General features: G+C 49.4%; 2 protein-coding genes across 2 annotated transcripts in view; both read left to right on the top strand.

The window, feature by feature from the left end:
- RPL17 (ribosomal protein L17) overlaps positions 1 to 20,713 on the top strand; it is a 456,550-nt gene that overhangs the window by 411,492 nt on the left and 24,345 nt on the right. The gene's annotated exons all lie outside the window — the stretch shown is intronic.
- Positions 1 to 20,713, top strand: part of DYM (dymeclin) — a 421,761-nt gene that overhangs the window by 361,629 nt on the left and 39,419 nt on the right. The window contains exon 17 of the mRNA XM_060236187.1: positions 4,719 to 4,832. Coding sequence (XP_060092170.1) covers positions 4,719 to 4,832 — 114 coding nt within the window. The remainder of the gene's footprint in view (positions 1 to 4,718; positions 4,833 to 20,713) is intronic.

Consider the following 20,713-nt stretch of genomic DNA (forward strand, 5'->3'; position numbering starts at 1 on the left):
ACTGCCTGGAACGCAGCGGCTTGCTTCTTCCCCCACACCCAAGGAGCTTTTTTGTCCAGTAACCGGTGTAGGGGTTCCGCGATGGCCGCTTTGTGGGGTATGAACGTGTGATAAAAGTTGAGCACCCCCAGGAAGCTCTGTAGCTCCGCTTTACTCGTGGGGGCTGGGGCTTATACGATGGCCCTGGTTTTCTCCTTGGTCGGGTGGATTCCCTCTGCGTCCACGGCGAATCCTAGGAACTCCACCTGCGGTACCCCCAGCAAACACTTCTCCCTCTTCACCTTGAGTCCAGCGGTTTGGAAACGACGGAGCACCTCCCTGAGACGGTTGCTGAACTCCTCAGGGTTCGGGGCGGCGATTAAAACGTCGTCGAAAAAGGGCTGGACTCCTGGGATCCCTTTGAGGAGAGCGTCCATTATACTCTGGAAGATCCCCGGAGCTACGCTGACCCCAAACTGTAGCCGGTTCACCTTGAACGCCCCCCTATGGGTCACAATCGTCTGTGCCTCGGCCGTTTTGGCGTCCACCGGAAGCTGCTGGTAGGCTTGTGCCAAGTCCAGCTTCCCGAAAATTTTGGACCCCGCAAGGGCGGCCAGGACGTGGCTGACAACCGGCACTGGGTAGGGGTTATCCTGGAGCGCCTTGTTGATTGTGCACTTGTAGTCGGCACAAATCCTCACGTCCCCATTCGGTTTGACCGGAGTCACTATGGGGGTTTCCCACATGGCGTAATCGACCGGCTCTAGGACCCCTTGTGTTACTAGGCAGTCCAGCTCAGCCTCGATTTTAGGTTTTAGGGCGAAGGGGACTCTCCTTGCCTTAAGCCGGGTTGGTCTGACCGTGGGGTCGAGCGGCAGGGAGATGGCCGGGCCCTTGTAGCTACCCAACGACCCGTCAAAAACCTCTGGGAATTCTCGGCACACCTCCCCGAACCCCCCGGCCATGGTCGTTTGTGACACCTCAACTCTGATTCCTAAGGGGCCGAACCACGTGAGGCCCAACAGGGTCGCCAGTGGTCGCTTGACTACCAGGATATCTAGCGGGCCTCTGAAAGACCCTCGCTCCACGCGCACCCTCGCCCACCCCGCGATCTGGACCGGGTTTTTCTGGAAGTCCCGCAGTACAAAGTCGGCCGACCGCAGCTGTCTCTTGTAGCCGGGGTGTAACCGCCTCAGGGTCTCCTCCGCAATTATGGAGATGGAGGAGCCCGAGTCCACCTCCATGAGGCAGGGGGCCCCCTCTATGCGGACCGACACCTTAATCTTGTTGGGGGTGGCCAGGGGCAGGTTCAGTACCTGTAGCGTGGTGGAGGCCGTGGAGTGGAACTCAGCGGCCTCGTGGTTGGCCGCGGGCGGTGGGGCTTGGCTCGGCAAGCCCGCGCTATGTGACCGGTCTTCCCGCAGCTCCTGCAGTCCCAGGTCCTGTACTTGCAGTCCCGCCGGTCGTGGGGGTCGCCGCAACTGGCGCAGTTCGCTCCTTCGTTGTTGCGTTGGTTCGATCTTTCGTTCGCCCGGGGCCGCTGTGGGGCTCGGGAGGCTGGTCTTGCCGAGCGGTGCATCTGGAGCGCTTCTCCTTCGTCCGGGTGATGGGGGTCCAGCTCCTCGTGGTGGACGGCTTCCAACTTGGCCCTGGAGAACGTCCGGGAGGCGCGCTCGAAGGCCACGGCCTCGCTGAAGGCGCCCTGAAGCGTGAGCTCTTCCTTTGCGAAGAGCTTTTGCTGGAGCCTCTCGTCGCGGAGGCCCCAAGCGAACCGGTCGGCCAAGGTCTCTTCCAAATTCGGGAAGTTGCAGCTTCCAGCGATCTGGCGCAGGGCGGCCAGGTAGTCTGCAGCGGATTCTCCCTGGGCCTGGTCCCTCTTGTGGAAGAGGAACCGTCGGGCCACCCGCGACGGCTGCGGCAGGAAATGGCCCGTGAGGAGGCGGACGACCTCCGTGTACGTTTTCTCCGTGAGGCGGGCGGGCGCCGAGAGACCCTTTGCGATCTCAAAGGTGGCGGCCCCGCAGACGCTCAGGAGCACGTCCCGCTTCATGCCGTCCTCGGTTACTCGATTCGCCCTCAGGTAGCAATCGACTCTCTCCGAATAGGATTCCCATCCCTCGGGCTTCGTGTGGTCGAAAGCTTCTATGTGACCGGTGTTCCCGCTGGTACTGGTCATGGCGGCGGTCGTTGCGAAGTAGCGATACAGCGATGAAGCGATGGGACGACGAGTTGCCCGGGCGTCTCCTTCGTAGCCCTTGTCGAAGGACTAAGATCCCACCTTCGTCGCCACTGTTATGTACCAGTCTGAGAGACGCGCGTAGGGCAACATAGTTTATTGCCTGGTACAAACACGAGGTAAGAGAGCGAACACGCGGGCCGGGTCCCGCATATATACAGATCCGGAACTATTCACCCTGCTGGCCAGTCCAATGCTGGCCAGCCATATTTCCCGCCACTCGCTGTGATTGACGGATGACCAGCGCTCTTCGCGGAGGCATCGGGTTGTCACCTTTGCCTCCGCGGCTTTAGCGGACTAACGCTTTATCGATGGTACGTCATAACGAAATGGTTGCGCTGTCTGGAATGAAGGCGTTCTACGAACGCCATACACTACATAATGAGTGTAATTTTTAAGCATAAATTAGGAATTCCCAGTGTGGTGCCTGCCAATACTTTCTCTGATGCCCGTCAAGCGTTTTTAGAAGTGGACAGGGCCAGGTAGGGTTTTTGTCCACCAAAGGCTTCCGTACAACCATTTCCTTCCTCTGGAGGGCCAACAACAGGGCATGGCTTGTAGATGACTGGGGAAGGCAATGGCAAACCACTTCCCCTGCTGTTGCCTCCTGGCTCTGGGATTCAGAGGCTCAGTGCCTCTGAGCATGGATGTTCCCCTTAGTAACCACGGCTAGTAGCCATGTCCTGGGACGTGTTTTGTTTAACATCTTTATCAATGAATTGGATGAAAGGATAGAGGGAATGCTTGTTAAGTTTGCAGCTGATACTAAATTAGAAGGTGTAGCAAATACAGTAGAAAACAGAGACAAGATACAGGATGATCTTGACAGGCTTGGAAAACTGGGCTAAAACCAATAAAAAGAATTTGAACAGGGATAAACGTTGAGTTCTGCATTTAGGTAGGAAAAATCAAATGCAGAATTATAGGATGGGGGAGACTTGTCTTGGCAACAGTATGTGTGAAAAGGATCTTAATGGACCATACCCTGAACATGAGTCAACAGTGCGATGTGGTAGCTAAAAAGGCCAATGTGATTTTGGGCTGTATCAACAGAAGTATAGTGTCCATATCATGTGAAGTGATGGTATTGCTTTACTCTGCTCTAGTTAGACCTCACCTAAAGTACTCTATTCAGTTTTGGGCACCACAATTTAAGAAGGACATAGACAAACTGGAATGTGTCCAGAAGAGGTCAACGAAGATGGTGAGGGGTCTAGAAACCAAGTCCTGTGAGGAAAGGCTGAAAGAGCTGTGTGTGTTTAGCCTGGGGAGGAGGCAGCTGAGAGCTGATATGATCACCATCTTCTAGTACTTAAAGAGCTGTCATATAGAGGATGGTGTGGAATTGTTTTCTGTAGCCCCAGAAGGTCAGACCAGAACCAGTGGGTTGACATTAAATCAAGAGTTTTCAACTAAACATTAGGAAAACGGTTAGAACGGTTCCTCGGTGAAACAGGCTTCCTCGGGAGGTTGTGGGCTCTCCTTCTTTGGAGGTTTTTAAAGAGAGGCTAGATGGCCATCCGACAGCAATGAAGATCCTGTGAACTTTGGCAGTTCATACGAGGTGATACGATCACTGTCTTCAAATCCTTGAAGGGCTGTCATAGAGGGTGGTGTGGAATTGTTTTCTGTGGCCCCAGAAGGTAGGACCAGAACCAATGGGTTGAAATTAAATCAAAGGAGTTTCTGGCTCAACATCAGAAAGAACTTCCTGACCGTTAGAATGGTTCCTCAGTGGAACAGGCTTCCTCTGGAGGTGGTGGACTCTCCTTCCTTGGAGGTTTTTAAAGAGAGGCTAGATGGCCATCTGACAGCAATGAGGATCCTGTGAACTTAGGCAGATCATGAGAGGGAGGGCAGGAAGGGCTGCATCAGGGCTTAGTTCTCGTGGCCCCCTCTTACACGCACAGGGAAATGCTGTTTGCCACTTTGGGGTCAGGCAGCAATTTCTCTCCAGGCCAGTTTTCCCAGGGATCCTGAAACTTTTTTTTTCTTGGCGGGGGGGGGGGGGGTGACCGTCTTCTGGGTGTTGAGCAGGTGTCACTGGGTGTGTGTGTAGGGAGTGGTATTTGTGAATTCCCTGCATTGTGCAGGGGTTTGGACTAGATGACCCCGGAAGTCCCTTCCAACTCTGTGATTCTGTGATAGACTTATCCTCCATGAATCTATCTAGGACCCCTTTTAAAGCTGTTTGTTTCTGTGGCCATCACTATATCCTCTGGCAGTGAATTCCACATTCGAATCACTCTCTGTGTAAATAGTCCGAATGACTATTTGAGATTGGTGGCCGCCCTATTGTGGCTGTGCCCATAATGCCATATCAGAATTCCAGATGTGCCTTGGGCTCAAAAAGGTTGGGGGGGGGCCAGCATAAAAAATTACTGTCTTAGTCCACTTTGGCAGCTTTCGAGGCACCAGTGACTTTGCAAACACCATGCCTTGGACAGACGTTCTGCCATTGCTTAATTAACTCTTGCTGGTACCTGTTTATGTCTCTCTTCAGGTGATCAGCTTCTTTAGCTCACGGATTGAGCAAGCCGGGGCCGAGTTGTCAGTGGAACGCGTTCTGGAAATCATCAAGCAAGGCGCTGTCGCCCTTCCCAGAGACAGGCTCAGAGTAAGTACTGGCAAAGCTCCCCCAAGAATTTTTGTTGTTGTTCAGTCGCACAGTCGAGTCCGACTCTTTGCGACCCCATGGACCAAGTCACGCCAGGCCCTCCTGTCTTCCACCATCCTCTGAAGTCGGCTCAAATTCCTGTTTGTTACATCAGTAACGCTGTCCAGCCATCTCATCTTTTGCCGTCTCCTTCTTATATTGTTCCACAAAGTAGGAATTTCTACATATTGCATGTGTTTATAACAGGGGTGGCCAAACTTGCTTAACATAAGAGCCACATAGAATAAATGTCAGTTGTTTGAGAGCAGGAAGACATGAATGTCAGATGTTTGAGAACCACAAAACATGAACATCAGATGTTTGAGAGCCACAAGACAGGAAGGAAGGAAGGAAGGAAGGAAGGAAGGAAGGAAGGAAGGAAGGAAGGAAGGAAGGAAGGAAGGAAGGAAGGAAATAGAGGGGGGATGGAAGGAGTGGTAGAAAGAAAGCAGCTTCAACAGGCCAGTCAGTCTGACTTCAATACCGGGAAAGTTGGTAGAAACCATTATCAAGGACAGAATGAGTAGGCACATTGATGAACACGGGTTATTGAGGAAGACTCAGCATGGGTTCTGCAAGGGAAGATCTTGCCTCACTAACCTGTTGCATTTCTTTGAGGGGGTGAACAAACATGTGGACAAAGGAGACCCGATAGATGTTGTTTACCTTGACTTCCAGAAAGTTTTTGATAAAGTTCCTCATCAAAGCCTCCTTAGAAAGCTTGAGAATCATGGAGTAAAAGGACAGGTCCTCTTGTGGATCAAAAACTGGCTGAGTAATAGGAAGCAGAGAGTGAGTATAAATGGGCAGTCTTCGCAGTGGAGGACGGTAAGCAGTGGGGTGCCACGGGGCTCGGTACTGGGTCCCATGCTCTTTAACTTGTTCATAAATGATTTAGAGTTGGGAGTGAGCAGTGAAGTGGCCAAGTTTGCGGATGACACTAAATTGTTCAGGGTGGTGAGAACCAGAGAGGATTGTGAGGAACTCCAAAGGGATCTGTTGAGGCTGGGTGAGTGGGCGTCAACGTGGCAGATGCGGTTCAATGTGGCCAAGTGCAAAGTAATGCACATTGGGGCTAAGAATCCCAGCTACAAATACAAGTTGATGGGGTGTGAACTGGCAGAGACTGATCAAGAGAGAGATCTTGGGGTCATGATAGATAACTCACTGAAAGTGTCAAGACAGTGTGCGTTTGCAATAAAAAAGGCCAATGCCATGCTGGGAATTATTAGGAAGGGAATTGAAAACAAATCAGCCAGTATCATAATGCCCCTGTATAAATCGATGGTGCGGTCTCATTTGGAGTACTGTGTGCAGTTCTGGTCGCCGCACCTCAAAAAGGATATTATAGCTTTAGAGAAGGTGCAGAGAAGGGCAACTAGAATGATTAAAGGGCTGGAGCACTTTCCCTATGAAGAAAGGTTGAAACGCTTGGGACTCTTTAGCTTGGAGAAACGTCAACTGCGGGGTGACATGATAGAGGTTTACAAGATAATGCATGGAATGGAGAAAGTAGAGAAAGAAGTACTTTTCTCCCTTTCTCACAATACAAGAACTCGTGGGCATTCGATGAAATTGCTGAGCAGACAGGTTAAAACGGATAAAAGGAAGTACTTCTTCACCCAAAGGGTGATTAACATGTGGAATTCACTGCCACAGGAGGTGGTGGCGGCCACAAGTATAGCCACCTTCAAGAGGGGTTTAGATAATAATATGGAGCACAGGTCCATCAGTGGCTATTAGCCACAGTGTATGTGTGTATATAACATTTTTTGCCACTGCGTGACACAGAGTGTTGGACTTGATGGGCCGTTGGCCTGATCCAACATGGCTTCTCTTATGTTCTTATGTTCTTAACTTTAAATGTATTCTCCAAGCTGCGGGCTGGCTTGGCTTGGAGAAGTGATATAAAGAGAGAAATGCCTTCTCCCAGCCAGCCGATGGGATGGTGAGGGCTTTGAGAGCCACACAATATGTGTGAAAGAGCCACATTTGGCTCCCGAGCCGCAGTTCGGCCACCCCTGGTTTATACCCTTCCACATATATCTGTGTCCATGACCCAACTTGGATGCAAGTATCTCCTGAGCTCTCTCTGTGCTGCGTTATGGAAACATCCATCAGGTACGCTTGCACACCAGGTATGCCTGTCCGGCCTCCCAAGGCCTCTATGCAAGGTTGTCACGTTCACAAGTTGAATGCAACTTGCACGGGCCCAGAATTCCACAGTTCCGATCTGCCATGTTGATTTTGCCCTTCAGGACTGACACACGCTGGAGCTTATCCGCATAGGTAAATCAAATGTAACATCCACTCATGGATGTTTGGTGGCAGGGCAGGTGTGACGAATGGTCACAGGGGGGAGAAGTGCAGTCTTCTTCCCCACCAAATGAGGGCAGGGGGAAGTATCAACCGAACCGTGCCACTGCAAACAGAGGTGACATTTTCACCTGGCTGAACGTGGAATGTGGTTAGCCTTATCTACAGCTGCCTTCAGTGTGGTTAAAGTAGAACCTGATGAAAGGAAGAAGGGGCATTGTCCCTCCTTGACCCATGCACACTCTTGGAGCTCTGGCCTGTTTTATGTTGCGCTGGTCCCATTTATCAGCTTTCCATTGCTTTGGGCTGATACATCAGCTTTCTATTGCTTTGGGCTGATACATCAGCTTTCTATTGCTTTGGGCTGATGATATATCAATTTTCCATTGATTTGGGCTGATATATCAGCTTTCCATTGCTTTGGAGTTGGACTAGATAGAACTTTGCATAGGATTGCCAACTCTTGAGTTGGGAAATTTCTGGAGCTTTGGAGGTGGCACCTGGGAATGGTGGGGTTGGGACCGCAATGCCATAGAATCTACCCTCTAAAGCAGCTATTTGCTCCGGGGGAACACTCCTCTGTTGTCTGAAGATCAGTTGTAATTCCAGGAGGACTCCAGGTCTGGAAGTTGGCAGCCCTAACTTTGCAGGACTCTGTGCTCTACTTTTGCACGTGGAACTTGTGTACTTGCAGTCAGTATACTTGAGCTCATGAAATTTGCCTTCCTCTACTGGCTGAACGTGGAATGTGGTTAGCCTTAACTACAGCTGCCTTCAGTGTGGTTAAAGTAGAACCTGAGGAAGGGAAGAAGGGGCATTGTCCCTCCTTGACCCATGCACAGTCTTGGAGGTCTGGCCTGTTATGTGTTGCGCTGGTCCCATTTAGAAAAAGTCTCAAGGTGAGGAATCCAGTTACTGGAAGCGAATGCCTTTTTTAAAATAATGATGATCTTTTAGGAGTTGGTCGTTCGTTAAATTTCTTGGTAACGGTTCCAAGACAAGGCACCCAGCAGCAGCTTTGATGGTCAGTGACTGATGCCTGGAAAGTTAAGCGGAGAGCCAGTATCAGTACATTTCCTTGCATGTACGTGCAGAGATCACGTCAGACTCCAAGCCCACGACTGCACGACATGATGTCAAGAATCAGCCGTGAGTCTGTCGGCAGGCAGCACTTTGGAAAGCCGGGCAACTCACAGAAGCAAAAGCCCTTATTTACATGGCAGAGCATCCTCCTCAGGAACACACTGTGAATTCAGATAACAAGGGCTTGCTGCTGTTTTGATAACTGAGAAGAGTGTTTATACTGTGCATGTAACCAAAGACGTCTGCCAGACATTTGCTTGCTTTCCCAATGAGGGCAAGTGGCGTATCACCATGATCTCAATCCTCCCGGGTTACATAGTGGAAAATTAGATATGAGACCAGTGGATGAACGTTGGTTTTGATCTAGCGAAACTGTTGCGTACCGTCTGACGGGGTGGAGGGATTGCACAAAGCGACCCTCGAGTGGAGATAGGCCTAGGCGTGTCCGGGTGAGGGCAAACGTGTCTGACAGACGATTCTCTGAGAACTGGAAACTCCCTAACCATCTTTACCTGACTGCTTTTCAAGATAAGCACGAGACAATTAGCCGTCGCTTTAAAGCGGCCCTAATGCTGTGCGTATTGGGCAGGGGAAAGTCCAAACTGAGTGATTAGCCTTCTTAGCAGATTCCAAGTAATACCAAAGAAAGTGGCAACACAGTATATAAACGAAGAAAAGCAAGCAGCAACTGTGTACAAACCTCACAATAAAAGATGCAAATCATATAAAGTCTCTCTTTGTTGTCTCTGTTTGTTTGAAATAATACCAAAAATGCAGTATACAAAAATATGACTAAGGAAAAGGATTCACAAGGCTCAAAAATCAAATGTCCAGAAATTGCTTAGTCCTTCACTCCACTTGTTCAATTCTCTGTGGAATCCAAATTCCTTGGAAATCCAGGCTCCAATTGTCCTTTATGTGCCTGTCTGCTTTTGGATCATGTTTCGCAATGAGAATGTTTCCTCATAGAACCAGTCTGTTGTATAAAATGTAACACCTAGTGCTAAAAAAAACGACACAATATCAGATACTATACAACTGTACAAGACATACCTGCTATACTTTTCCTTTTGATGTCATAAGAACATAAGAGAAGCCATGTTGGATCAGGCCAACGGCCCATCCAGTCCAACACTCTGTGTCACACAGTGGCAAAAAATTTTATATATACACACACACTGTGGCTAATAGCCACTGATGGACCTGTGCTCCATATTTTTATCTAAACCCCTCTTGAAGGTGGCTAAAATAGCAGCTAACCCTTCATCTCTTTGAGACGAGTCCTCCCGAACCAGAGACATTTCATCTCCTGTTGGCTTTCCCCCAAGATTTAGTTTAAAAACTGCTCTGCCACCTTTTTAATTTTAAGCGCCAGCAGCCTGGTTCCATCCGGGGACAAGTGGAGACCGTCTCTTTTGTACAGCTCCCGCTTGTTCCAGAAAGCATCCCAGTGCCTAACAAACTTAAACCCTTCCTCCTTACACCATCGTCTCATCCACACATTGAGACTTCTAATTTGTGCCTGTCTCTCCAGTCCTGCACGTGGAACAGGTAGCACTTCTGAGAAGGTTACGTTAGAGGTCCTGGCCTTAAGTCTCCCGCCTAGCAGCCTAAATTTTTCCTCCAGGACCTCACGACTGCATTTCCCCACATCGTTGGTGCCAACATGCACCACGACCACAGGCTCCTCCCCAGCATTGTCTATCAGCCTATCTACTACACACGTAAGGTCCGCTACCTTCGCACCAGGCAGGCAAGTCACCATACGGTCAGTATGCGGTTTCGCCACCCAGCTGTCTACTTGCCTAAGGATCGAATCACCAACTACCAACCACCCCACCCCACCCCCACCCCCGCTCAGGGATGGTTCCTTGGCACGAAAGGATTTCCGCTCACCAACCGAAGAAGAGGTCCCTTCTGAGGGCGCATTCCCCTTATCCTCAGCACGATGCCCTGTTCCCTCTTGACCCTCATGCTCCCTGGCAGCAACGGGGCTGCTACGTTCAGAGCGGGGCTCATCTAATACGCCCCCGAGAGTCTTCCCCAAGTGCCTAACTGACCGTCTCTGCTTCTCCAGGGCAGTCACCTCGGCCTCAAGGGTACGAACTCGTTCCCTGAGGACCAGGAGCTCCTTGCATCGAGCACACACCCAAGACTTCTGTCCTTTGGGCAGATAGTCATACATGTGACACTCAGTGCAAAACACTGGAAAGCCCCCAACCCCCTGCTGGCATTCTATCTTCATGATATATATATATATATTTTAAAATATACAGTCCTCTTTAAATGCTGTTTGTTTAAGTGGCTCCCCTTCTGGAGGGTCAACTTACCTTACCTTAACTTACCTTATTGGGAACTTACCTTATTGGGAGAACAAGGAAATCAGGGATCTGGGTTCCTGGTCCTTAGAGAGCCCCTAGGCGAAGAGCCACAGGTCAAGAGCCCTTTAGCTCTCGCCCTTCGGCTAGGGCCAAAGGCTCTCGCCTTTGGCAAGGCACAGCTTAAAATGCAAAGAGGGTGGAGCAGAGGCCCTCCTCAGCAATCAGCAACAACTAAGACCACTTGATCACATCTCCACTAGGCACCGGCTCAATAACAGTATCCTCACACAAGTTCCTTATATAACAAAGAGAGACTTTAAATGATTTGCATCTTTTATTGTGTGGTTTGTACACAGTTGCTGGTTGTTTTTCTTAGCAAATTCCAGCAGAAGTCGGGATATAATAGGCGCTGAAATAACCAGCTTATTGGTAGGGACAGTGGCTCAGTGGTAGAGCATCTGCTTGGTAACCAGAAGGTCCCAGGTTCAATCCCCGGCATCTCCAATTAAAAGGGTCCAGGCAAGTAGGCGTGAAAAACCTCAGCCTGAGACCCTGGAGAGCTGCTGCCAGTCTGAGTAGACAATACTGACTTTGATGGGCCGAGGGTCTGATTCAGTAGAAGGCAGCTTCTTGTGTTTATATGTTCATGTGTTCAGCTCTTGGATCTCTCCCTTCACCCGTGGGGGAGGAGATAAAGGAAGTTCAAGCTCCTGGGTTCAGGGCTGGAGGCTGCAGCTCCGACAGAGCCCGTCTCCCCCGCAGACAAGAGCCCGCATGGCAGGCTCCCTGTTTTATTGCAAAAGAAGATTATTAAGAGTAATTTAAAGATCAGGGTGATAAGTGAAAATTGGCTTCGGTGTCTCTTCCCCCTCCCTCCCTTTTCCACTGTTCACAGTCTTTTTCTTCCTTTGGGTGAAATTATCTGTAGTCTGAGGATTAAGAGCCTCTAAGACCCATGTCTGGAGCCTGGGAGTTATCTCAGGTTTTTCAGGGAAGGTAGCCAGAAAGATAGCTGCTGTAATTTTTTTTTTATTATTATTATTATTTTATTTTTTTTTGCAGTTAAGTGGGGAAATCTGTTCTGAACGCCAGACGCTATTAACTGAAAGTTGACATTTTGAGTTCATAGAATGAGCAGCGTTTAAGAGATCACATTTAACTGCTTTTGAAAGAAACCTCCCGCCGGTTAAGCCATTGGAAGAGAAAACATTTATTTTACAAATGGTTTTCCTCTGTTGAATTTCCCCTTTTCATTTCGCAACGGGTTGCTTGCTTTTTACCGTTTCCTTTTCTCCTTTTGTGCATCTCCCACATGCTTGCCAGCGTTTTCTTGTGCCAGCGTGGTATGGAGTGTCTAGCATTTACTGCAACTTGTTCCTCTCAGCAGAATACTAAAGATTACTATTAAAAATGTGCAGTCAAAGTTGGCATTTTGGTGAGGGGGAGTGAAATCATTATTAGCCCATTCCTTTGCGTGTGACATGAAAGCTGTCTTATACTGAATCAGACCCTTGGTCAATCAAGATCGGTCTTGTTTATTCAGTTGGTCTGCAGCTCTCTGGGGTCTGAGGCTGAGGTCCTTTCCCATTACCTGCTGCCTGGTCCTTTTAACTGGAGATGCCAGGGATTGAACTTGGGACCTTCTGCGTGCCAAGCAGATGTCGCTAGCACTCAGCCATGGCCTCTCCACCATCGTCTTGGTTTCCAGCAGTCCAAGTGAGAAGAAGAAGAAGACTGCAGACTTATACCCAACCCTTCTCTCTGAATCAGAGACTCAGAGCAGCTTACAATCTCCTTTATCTTCTCCCTCCACAATAGACACCCTGTGAGGTGGGCAGGGCTGAGAGGACTCTCACAGCAGCTGCCCTTTCGAGGACAATATCTGCAATAGCTATGGCTAACCCAAGGCCATTCCAGCAGTTGTAAGTGGAGGAGTGGGAACATAAGAGAAGCCATGTTGGATCAAGCCAATGGCCCATCCAGTCCAACGCTCTGTATCGCACAGTGGCCAAAACACCAAGTACCATAAGGAGGTTCACTAGTGGGGGCAGGACACTAGAAGCCCTACTACTGTGCCCCCCCCCAAGCATCAAGAATACAGAGCATCACTGCCCCAGACCGAGAGTTCCATCTAGACCCTGTGGCTGAGAGCCACTGATGGGGCTCTGCTCCATGTGTTTATCTGATGATGTTGTTTCAGCATCCTGTTTCCTTGTCAGATAGCTTCAAAGCATGCAGCCGTTCCACAAGAAACAGAGTCTCTGATGAAGTGAGCTAGAGAGAAGAATGGGAAACTGAGGAAGCATTATCGTTTAGGACTAGCAGCCTCTCGACCCCGAGAGTTATCCTACGATGGGGACCCCCAACCTTTCAGTTACATAGTGAAGATCCTGGTGCCGTGGTGGCAACTGCTGCCAAAGTAATGTTCTCAAATATCTGCAACCAAGCCAATTGGAAACCTTGCTAGGCAAAAGCCTCACCTGGCCCCACCCACATTCTAAAAAAACACTTGGAGGGCACCAGGAAAGGTCTCACCAGGTGCCCACGGGGACCCCTTTTTTCAATATGTATAGAAACACCACCACCACCACCATTTGGGTACAGGACCTATGTCGGCCTCAGGAAGGGAGATTTCAGAAAACTAGCAGAGAAATGGATGTCATGAATCAAACCCGCCAAGGGTTGTTTGGGTGTACAGTAGTGTGCAGGGAGAGCCAGTTTGGTGTAGTGCGCAGATTCTTATCTGGGAGAACCGGGTTTGAGTCCTCATTCCTCCACTTACAGCTGCTGGAATGGCCTTGGGTTAGCCATAGCTCTCGCAGAGCTGCCCTTGAAAGGACAGCTTCTGGGAGAGCTCTCTCAGTCCCACCCACCTCATGGGGGTGTCTGTTGTGGGGGAGGAAAGTAAAGCATATTGTGAGCTGCTCTGAGATTCGGTGTGGAGGGTGGGATATAAATCCAATATCTTCTTCTTCCCAGCGGCTGCTGTTCAGGTTTCCAGAAGGTTTTAGGTATAGTATGTTCCTTGCAAATGAAAGACAAGAGTGGCAGTAAGGTTGAGCTGAGAATGCTGGAATATAAACCTCAGATCCAGTGGCTGGGCTATAAGCATAATCAGGGCCTTTTTTTTTTGTAGTGGGAACTCCTTTGCGTATTAGGCCACACACCCCTGATGCAGCCAATCCTCCAAGAGCTTACGGGGTTATTCCAGGGCCTACTTAAGCTCTTGGAAGATTGGCTCCATCAGGGGTGTGTGGCCTAATATGCAAAGGACTAGCCCTAGAGCAGGGTGTCAAACATGCGGCCCCTGAGGGCTCCTATCAGGCCCACGAGCAACTGGCTCTTGTCTGCTTCCTTCTCCCTCTCTCTTGCTTCCTTCTACATCTCAACTTGCTTTGCAAGGCTTTCTCAATCGCACAGGAGCTACAGAGCAAAGCCTCAGTTTTCTCCATTGAGTGAGGCTCTTACCCCTCCCGGTCCCCTGGAGAGAGAGGGAAAGAGCCAGAGCTTCCTTTGCCCAGTTCCCTGGAGCCCATGGGAGAAATACAAAGAAAGCACCTCTAAGACGAACAAGTGCTAATGTTTTAAGCACATTTTAAGGTTGTTTTAAAAAAAAAAATCTTTAGCTGTGTTTGTCTGTGTCCTTTTAAAAGTTTTTATCTCTGCCACCTAATCTTAAATAGATACACACATGGCCCGGCCCGACAAGACCCAGCCCGGCAAGATCTCATATTTGTCAAATCCGGCCCTCATAACAAATGAATTCGACACCCCTGCCCTAGAGTCTCTAAAAAGTAAGCAGCTATTTGAGGTTGTTCCAGGGTTTATGGAGTACAGTACATGCAATATCCCTGAGATCATAGCTAGAGTTCAGATTTTATTTGTAGCCCGGGAAGTGGGGTGGATCCCAGAGCTTAGTAGTTTTTCAGCGGAGAAAGGTTCCAAGTTCAGTCCCTGGCATTTTCAGTTTAAAAATTTGAAACTCTGGAAAGCTGCTTCCAGTCTGGGTAGGAAGTACAAGTCTTAGATGGATGGAGAAGGTCTGACTCAGCCGGTAGCTTTACATTTTCTCATCTATTTATTTGGTGGTACAGAGCGCGCGCCATTGCTCAGAACGCTTTGACGAAACCTAGATGTTTCTAAAAGATTTATTTTGGCAAGTTGTTGTAGAACATTCATGCAAAAAGAAAAAGGGAACAGTGTTGCGTTTTGACGTGTTGAAATGTTAACATGCTGCCGACATATCCGCGAAAAGCGCTTTCTCCAGAAAACCTCCGAGAAGAATTTTGAAACTGCCGTTCATGCCGAGTGTTGGTGTTATTTTGGTGTTACAAAGAGCAGCTCTTTTTCCACACGAGGTCCTAGTTGCATTAAAAGTATGCCGTTGGTTGAAGGAGGGCTGACTGTAACCGCCCAGGGTGTTTATCATGGCAGCCCCAGCCTCTGTGTGAACTCTCCCAAAGAGAGCTTGCTTGTGTTGTAACTGAAAACCGTATTTAGAGAATCTGAAACTGAGGATGTACACCCCATCTCTCCCCAGGTATCATCGGGATCTGGGGGAAAAGTCTTACAGTGCATGTTTTAATAAATATCAGTACCGGTATAAACTACTTTTGGAGAGAAGGGGAATCCCTAGCTGGGTTCCCGGAAATTCATTTTGAAATAAGACCGAACATGAGAATCCAAACCCCTGAGGTTTGCTTCTATATTGCAACTGTCAATCAGCCGTGCTGACACGTCAGTAAGCATTTGGGGGCCTTGCCTGCCTTTAGTTCAAGGCCCAGGGGTGGGATTCGTCTTTACGGAAGGGAGACGTCTAGGGGAGAAAACTCTCTCGGAGGAGGGGAAGGAAGGCTGCACCGCTGACCCGCGCAAGAAAGAAACAGCAATTTTATTTTAACCTGTCATTCTGCCATTAAAACTATAAAACGTCCTAATGCTTTTCTGGCACCGCCCCCCCCCCCGGCTCCCCTACTGTAAAGGAATATAAACACCACTTCACCATCAAATGTTACATTAGCAAGACTTTCTTGAATTTCTGCCATTGAAACTCCTGGCCATGCAAAATCAGCGTGGTTCCCTCCCCCTTTTTACTGTAAGCAAGCCACAGGCTTCTCCAACAGAATATAATTGCCAGGCGTTCCAACTTGTAAGGAGCCTTCCATGAGATGTTCTGGTCCCCCCTCCCCCTTCCTAGACCGAGGGTTAGTAGATTTCAGTCCGTGTTCCTGTCCTACGTCCAAGAACGCAAGGAGTCGTTTCATCGCCCGTCATAATGTCAGTTGCCACTTTGGGAAGAATTTTCCTCAGGCCAGATTGGCCAAGGGATCCTGGAGGTTTTGTTTGTTAGTTTTTGTTCTGTTTTGCCTTCCTCTGAACACAGAGCAGGGGTCACAGTTTGTGGGAGGAGGGAGCCAGGCCTCAGATTCAGCGGGAGCTCACAGGAGCACAGCTCCTGAACCTTTCTGAGAGTTCCACCTCCTCCTTCCCACCTTCCCACGCATTGAATAGTACCGTAGGTGCAGCTGCATAACAATCCCTGGATGAGCTCCACCACCTGTTTTTCTACAAAACGACCCCCTGAGGGTAGCTGTAAATGTCCTGTATTGTGCAGTGGGTTGGACCAGATGACCCTTGGTGTCTCTTCCAGCACAAGCATTTTAAACCTTTAAAAGTTCTGGACTACTACTTACTGTCAACAGGAGAAACAAGTTTGAATTTTAAGGAGGGGTTCTCTCGCTCTCTCTTGAGAAGAAGACCTGTATAGCTAGAACCTTTTTAAGCAGGGGGTCAGTGGGTGGAAAAGGGGGGCACTGCATGATCAATTCCACAGGAGTAACTGTGTTAATCACTTACAGCAAAAAAAAAAGTTGCTACTGCAAAAATTAGCAAATTAAAGGGGCAGGCTGTGAGCAAAGGGGTAGGGGTTTGTCACATTTGACCAAGTGAGCCATGGCCACAGTAACATTACAGTCCTACAGGGCTCTCAGTTATTCTTGGAGAATAGATATAGGATTGCCAGGTCTGTCTCAGGAAATACTGGGGGACTTTGGGGGTGGAACCAGGAAACATTGGGGGTGGGGCCTGGAGACTTTTTCATTCCCTAAAAATAAATAAAATAAATTCAGTTCCCCTGAATACAGTCTTCATTTTCTCCTCTTTTTTGCCTTCCCTCAGCAGCTGCACTTCCGCTAAGTGAAAGTGAACATACACACTAACAAAGCAGTCAGAATAAAGTTTGGAAACTCATACTTTTGTGATCTCCGTGGAACAATGGTATAGCTCACTTTACTCACAGGAGTTGCTGAATGGAACAATCTGCTGTATTTCAACCAACAGACTAACACAGGAAAACAAAAGGAGAGAGAGAGGTCTCGGGGGGGGGGGGTGGAATTTTCCTCCATCCCATAATCAGGTTCTCATTAACTCTTTACTATCCACTGTACTATACACACCACTTCTGAAACAAATGCAGACAGAGGGACTGTACTCTCTCCCTCTCACACAGGCTTCACACACTAACGGGGAAAAGCCACATGGCTCCGCCTGCTCCCCACCCACCCACCCACCCCATAACTTTAGTCTCATTGAGATTTAAAGGCATACACACATTCCAAGACACAAGCAGTTTGCAAGCTTCTAAAGATCAAAAGGCGTATCATGGCTGTTGATCTAGGGCTTCCCCCCCCACCCCAGGCAGCTGGCTAGCAGCAGGGAGGAGCCTGCAAATCCAGGGGATCCCGCCCAGACCTGGGGACTGGCAAGCCTAAATAGATATAAATCACGGGTCCCTGACTCTTCTGTGTGCTCCTTTGGAATTCTGACACAAGGTAGTTGGTGCAACCACAAAATGGCTGCCATGAGGAACACAGCCAGCCACAAAATGGCTGCAACAGAAGATACAGCCAGCCACAAAATTAGGGTTGCCAGCTCTGAGTTGGGAAATTCCTGGAGTTTTTGGACGTGAAGCCTCAGGGTTTGGGGAGGGGAGGGAACACCGTGGGGTATAATGCCATAGAATCCACCTTCCAAAGAAGCCATTTTCTTTGGGGAAACTGATCTGCTGAAACCAGGCTGCCTTGGGCTATCCAAGCCAGGACTTGGCCCAGTTAGGAGGGAGGAAAAGTCAGTATTTTTAAGGATGTTCAGAAAATTGCAAGCATTTCCTTGTGGAGCTTCCAAGATCTGATGAGAACCAGGTTAGCCTGGTTACAGGCAGGCCTTGAATTCAGCAGGAGCTCACAGAGTGCAGCTCCTGAACCTTCTGATGGTTCCCCTTCCTCTTCCCCACCTACCTACCTTGTCCACTGAATTGTAGGTGCAGCTGCATAACAGTCCCTGGATGAGGAGAGCAGGCAGCCAGCCAGCCACCAGGAGCTTTGCCACACCCCCAGCAGCCCTCATTATCCCCTGGAGAAGCCCGCAACACCCTTTCTCCACTTCTTCTGTGATTTTGGCCGGCGGGTGGCTTGCTGGCCTTTTTGGTGGCGGGGGGGGGGGGGGAGCCAAGAACAGCCCCAGGTGAGCAAGGCCTGCTTTATTTAAGGCCTTTATTTAAGGCCAGTTTGGTGTAATGGTTAAGTGTGCGGACTCTTATCTGGGAGAACCGGGTTTGATTCCCCACTCCTCCACTTGCACCTGCTGGAATGGCCTTGGGTTAGCCATAGCTCTAGCAGAGGTTGTCCTTGAAAGGGCAGCTGCTGTGAGAGCCCTCTCCAGCCCCACCCACCTCACAGGGTGTCTGTTGTGGGGGAGGAAGGTAAAGGAGATTGTGAGCCACTCTGAGACTCTTCAAGTGGAGGGCGGGATATAAATCCAATATCTTCATCTACCTCACAGGGTGTCTGTTGTGGGGGAGGAAGTGAAAGGAGATTGTGAGTCGCTCTGAGACTCTTCGGAGTGGAGGGCGGGATATAAATCCAATATCTTCATCTACCTCACAGGGTGTCTGTTGTGGGGGGAGGAAGGGAAAGGAGATTGTGAGCCTCTCTGAGACTCTTCGGAGTGGAGGGCGGGATATAAATCCAATATCTTCATCTACCTCACAGGGTGTCTGTTGTGGAGGAGGAAGGGAAAGGAGATTGTGAGCCTCTCTGAGACTCTTCGGAGTGGAGGGCGGGATATAAATCCAATATCTTCATCTACCTCACAGGGTGTCTGTTGTGGGGGAGGAAGTGAAAGGAGATTGTGAGCCGCTCTGAGACTCTTCAGAGTGGAGGGCGGGATATAAATCCAATATCTTCATCTACCTCACAGGGTGTCTGTTGTGGGGGAGGAAGGGAAAGGAGATTGTGAGCCGCTCTGAGACTCTTCGGAGTGGAGGGCGGGATATAAATCCAATATCTTCATCTACCTCACAGGGTGTCTGTTGTGGGGGAGGAAGGTAAAGGAGATTGTGAGCCGCTCTGAGACTCGTCGGAGTGGAGGGCGGGATATAAATCCAATATCTTCATCTACCTCACAGGGTGTCTGTTGTGGGGGAGGAAGTGAAAGGAGATTGTGAGTCGCTCTGAGACTCTTCGGAGTGGAGGGCGGGATATAAATCCAATATCTTCATCTACCTCACAGGGTGTCTGTTGTGGAGGAGGAAGGGAAAGGAGATTGTGAGCCGCTCTGAGACTCTTCAGAGTGGAGGGCGGGATATAAATCCAATATCTTCATCTACCTCACAGGGTGTCTGTTGTGGGGGAGGAAGGGAAAGGAGATTGTGAGCCGCTCTGAGACTCTTCGGAGTGGAGGGCGGGATATAAATCCAATATCTTCATCTACCTCACAGGGTGTCTGTTGTGGGGGAGGAAGGGAAAGGAGATTGTGAGCCGCTCTGAGACTCTTCGGAGTGGAGGGCGGGATATAAATCCAATATCTTCATCTACCTCACAGGGTGTCTGTTGTGGGGGAGGAAGTGAAAGGAGATTGTGAGCCTCTCTGAGACTCTTCGGAGTGGAGAGCGGGATATAAATCCAATATCTTCATCTACCTCACAGGGTGTCTGTTGTGGGGGAGGAAGGTAAAGGAGATTGTGAGCCACTCTGAGACTCTTCAAGTGGAGGGCGGGATATAAATCCAATATCTTCATCTACCTCACAGGGTGTCTGTTGTGGGGGAGGAAGGGAAAGGAGATTGTGAGCCGCTCTGAGACTCTTCGGAGTGGAGGGCGGGATATAAATCCAATATCTTCATCTACCTCACAGGGTGTCTGTTGTGGGGGAGGAAGTGAAAGGAGATTGTGAGCCTCTCTGAGACTCTTCGGAGTGGAGGGCGGGATATAAATCCAATATCTTCATCTACCTCACAGGGTGTCTGTTGTGGAGGAGGAAGGGAAAGGAGATTGTGAGCCGCTCTGAGACTCTTCAGAGTGGAGGGCGGGATATAAATCCAATATCTTCATCTACCTCACAGGGTGTCTGTTGTGGAGGAGGAAGGGAAAGGAGATTGTGAGCCTCTCTGAGACTCTTCGGAGTGGAGGGCGGGATATAAATCCAATATCTTCATCTACCTCACAGGGTGTCTGTTGTGGAGGAGGAAGGGAAAGGAGATTGTGAGCCGCTCTGAGACTCTTCGGAGTGGAGGGCGGGATAGAAATCCAATATCTTCATCTACCTCACAGAGTGTCTGTTGTGAGGGGAGAAGATAAAGGAGATTGTGAGTCGCTCTGAGACTCTTCGGAGTGGAGGGTGGGATAGAAATCCAATATCTTCATCTACCTCACAGGGTGTCTGTTGTGGGGGGGAAAGGGAAAGGAGATTGTGAGCCGCTCTGAGAGTCTTCGGAGTGGAGGGCGGGATAGAAATCCAATATCTTCATCTACCTCACAGGGTGTCAGTTGTGAGGGGAGAAGATAAAGGATATTGTGAGTCGCTCTGAGACTCTTCGGAGTGGAGGGCAGGATAGAAATCCAATATCTTCATCTACCTCACAGGGTGTCTGTTGTGAGGGGAGAAGATAAAGGAGATTGTGAGTCGCTTTGAGACTCTTCGGAGTGGAGGGCAGGATAGAAATCCAATATCTTCTTCTAAATAAATAAATAAATAAATCTCTAGCCAGTCCAAGCAGGCCTCATTCGTCCGGGGCTCTTCTTTTTTGTGTCGGGTTGCTTTTAGCTGGGGGGGGGGCAGTCAGCAT

The sequence above is a fragment of the Heteronotia binoei genome, chromosome 4, assembly GCF_032191835.1.
Source record: "Heteronotia binoei isolate CCM8104 ecotype False Entrance Well chromosome 4, APGP_CSIRO_Hbin_v1, whole genome shotgun sequence".
Taxonomy (NCBI): domain Eukaryota; kingdom Metazoa; phylum Chordata; class Lepidosauria; order Squamata; family Gekkonidae; genus Heteronotia; species Heteronotia binoei.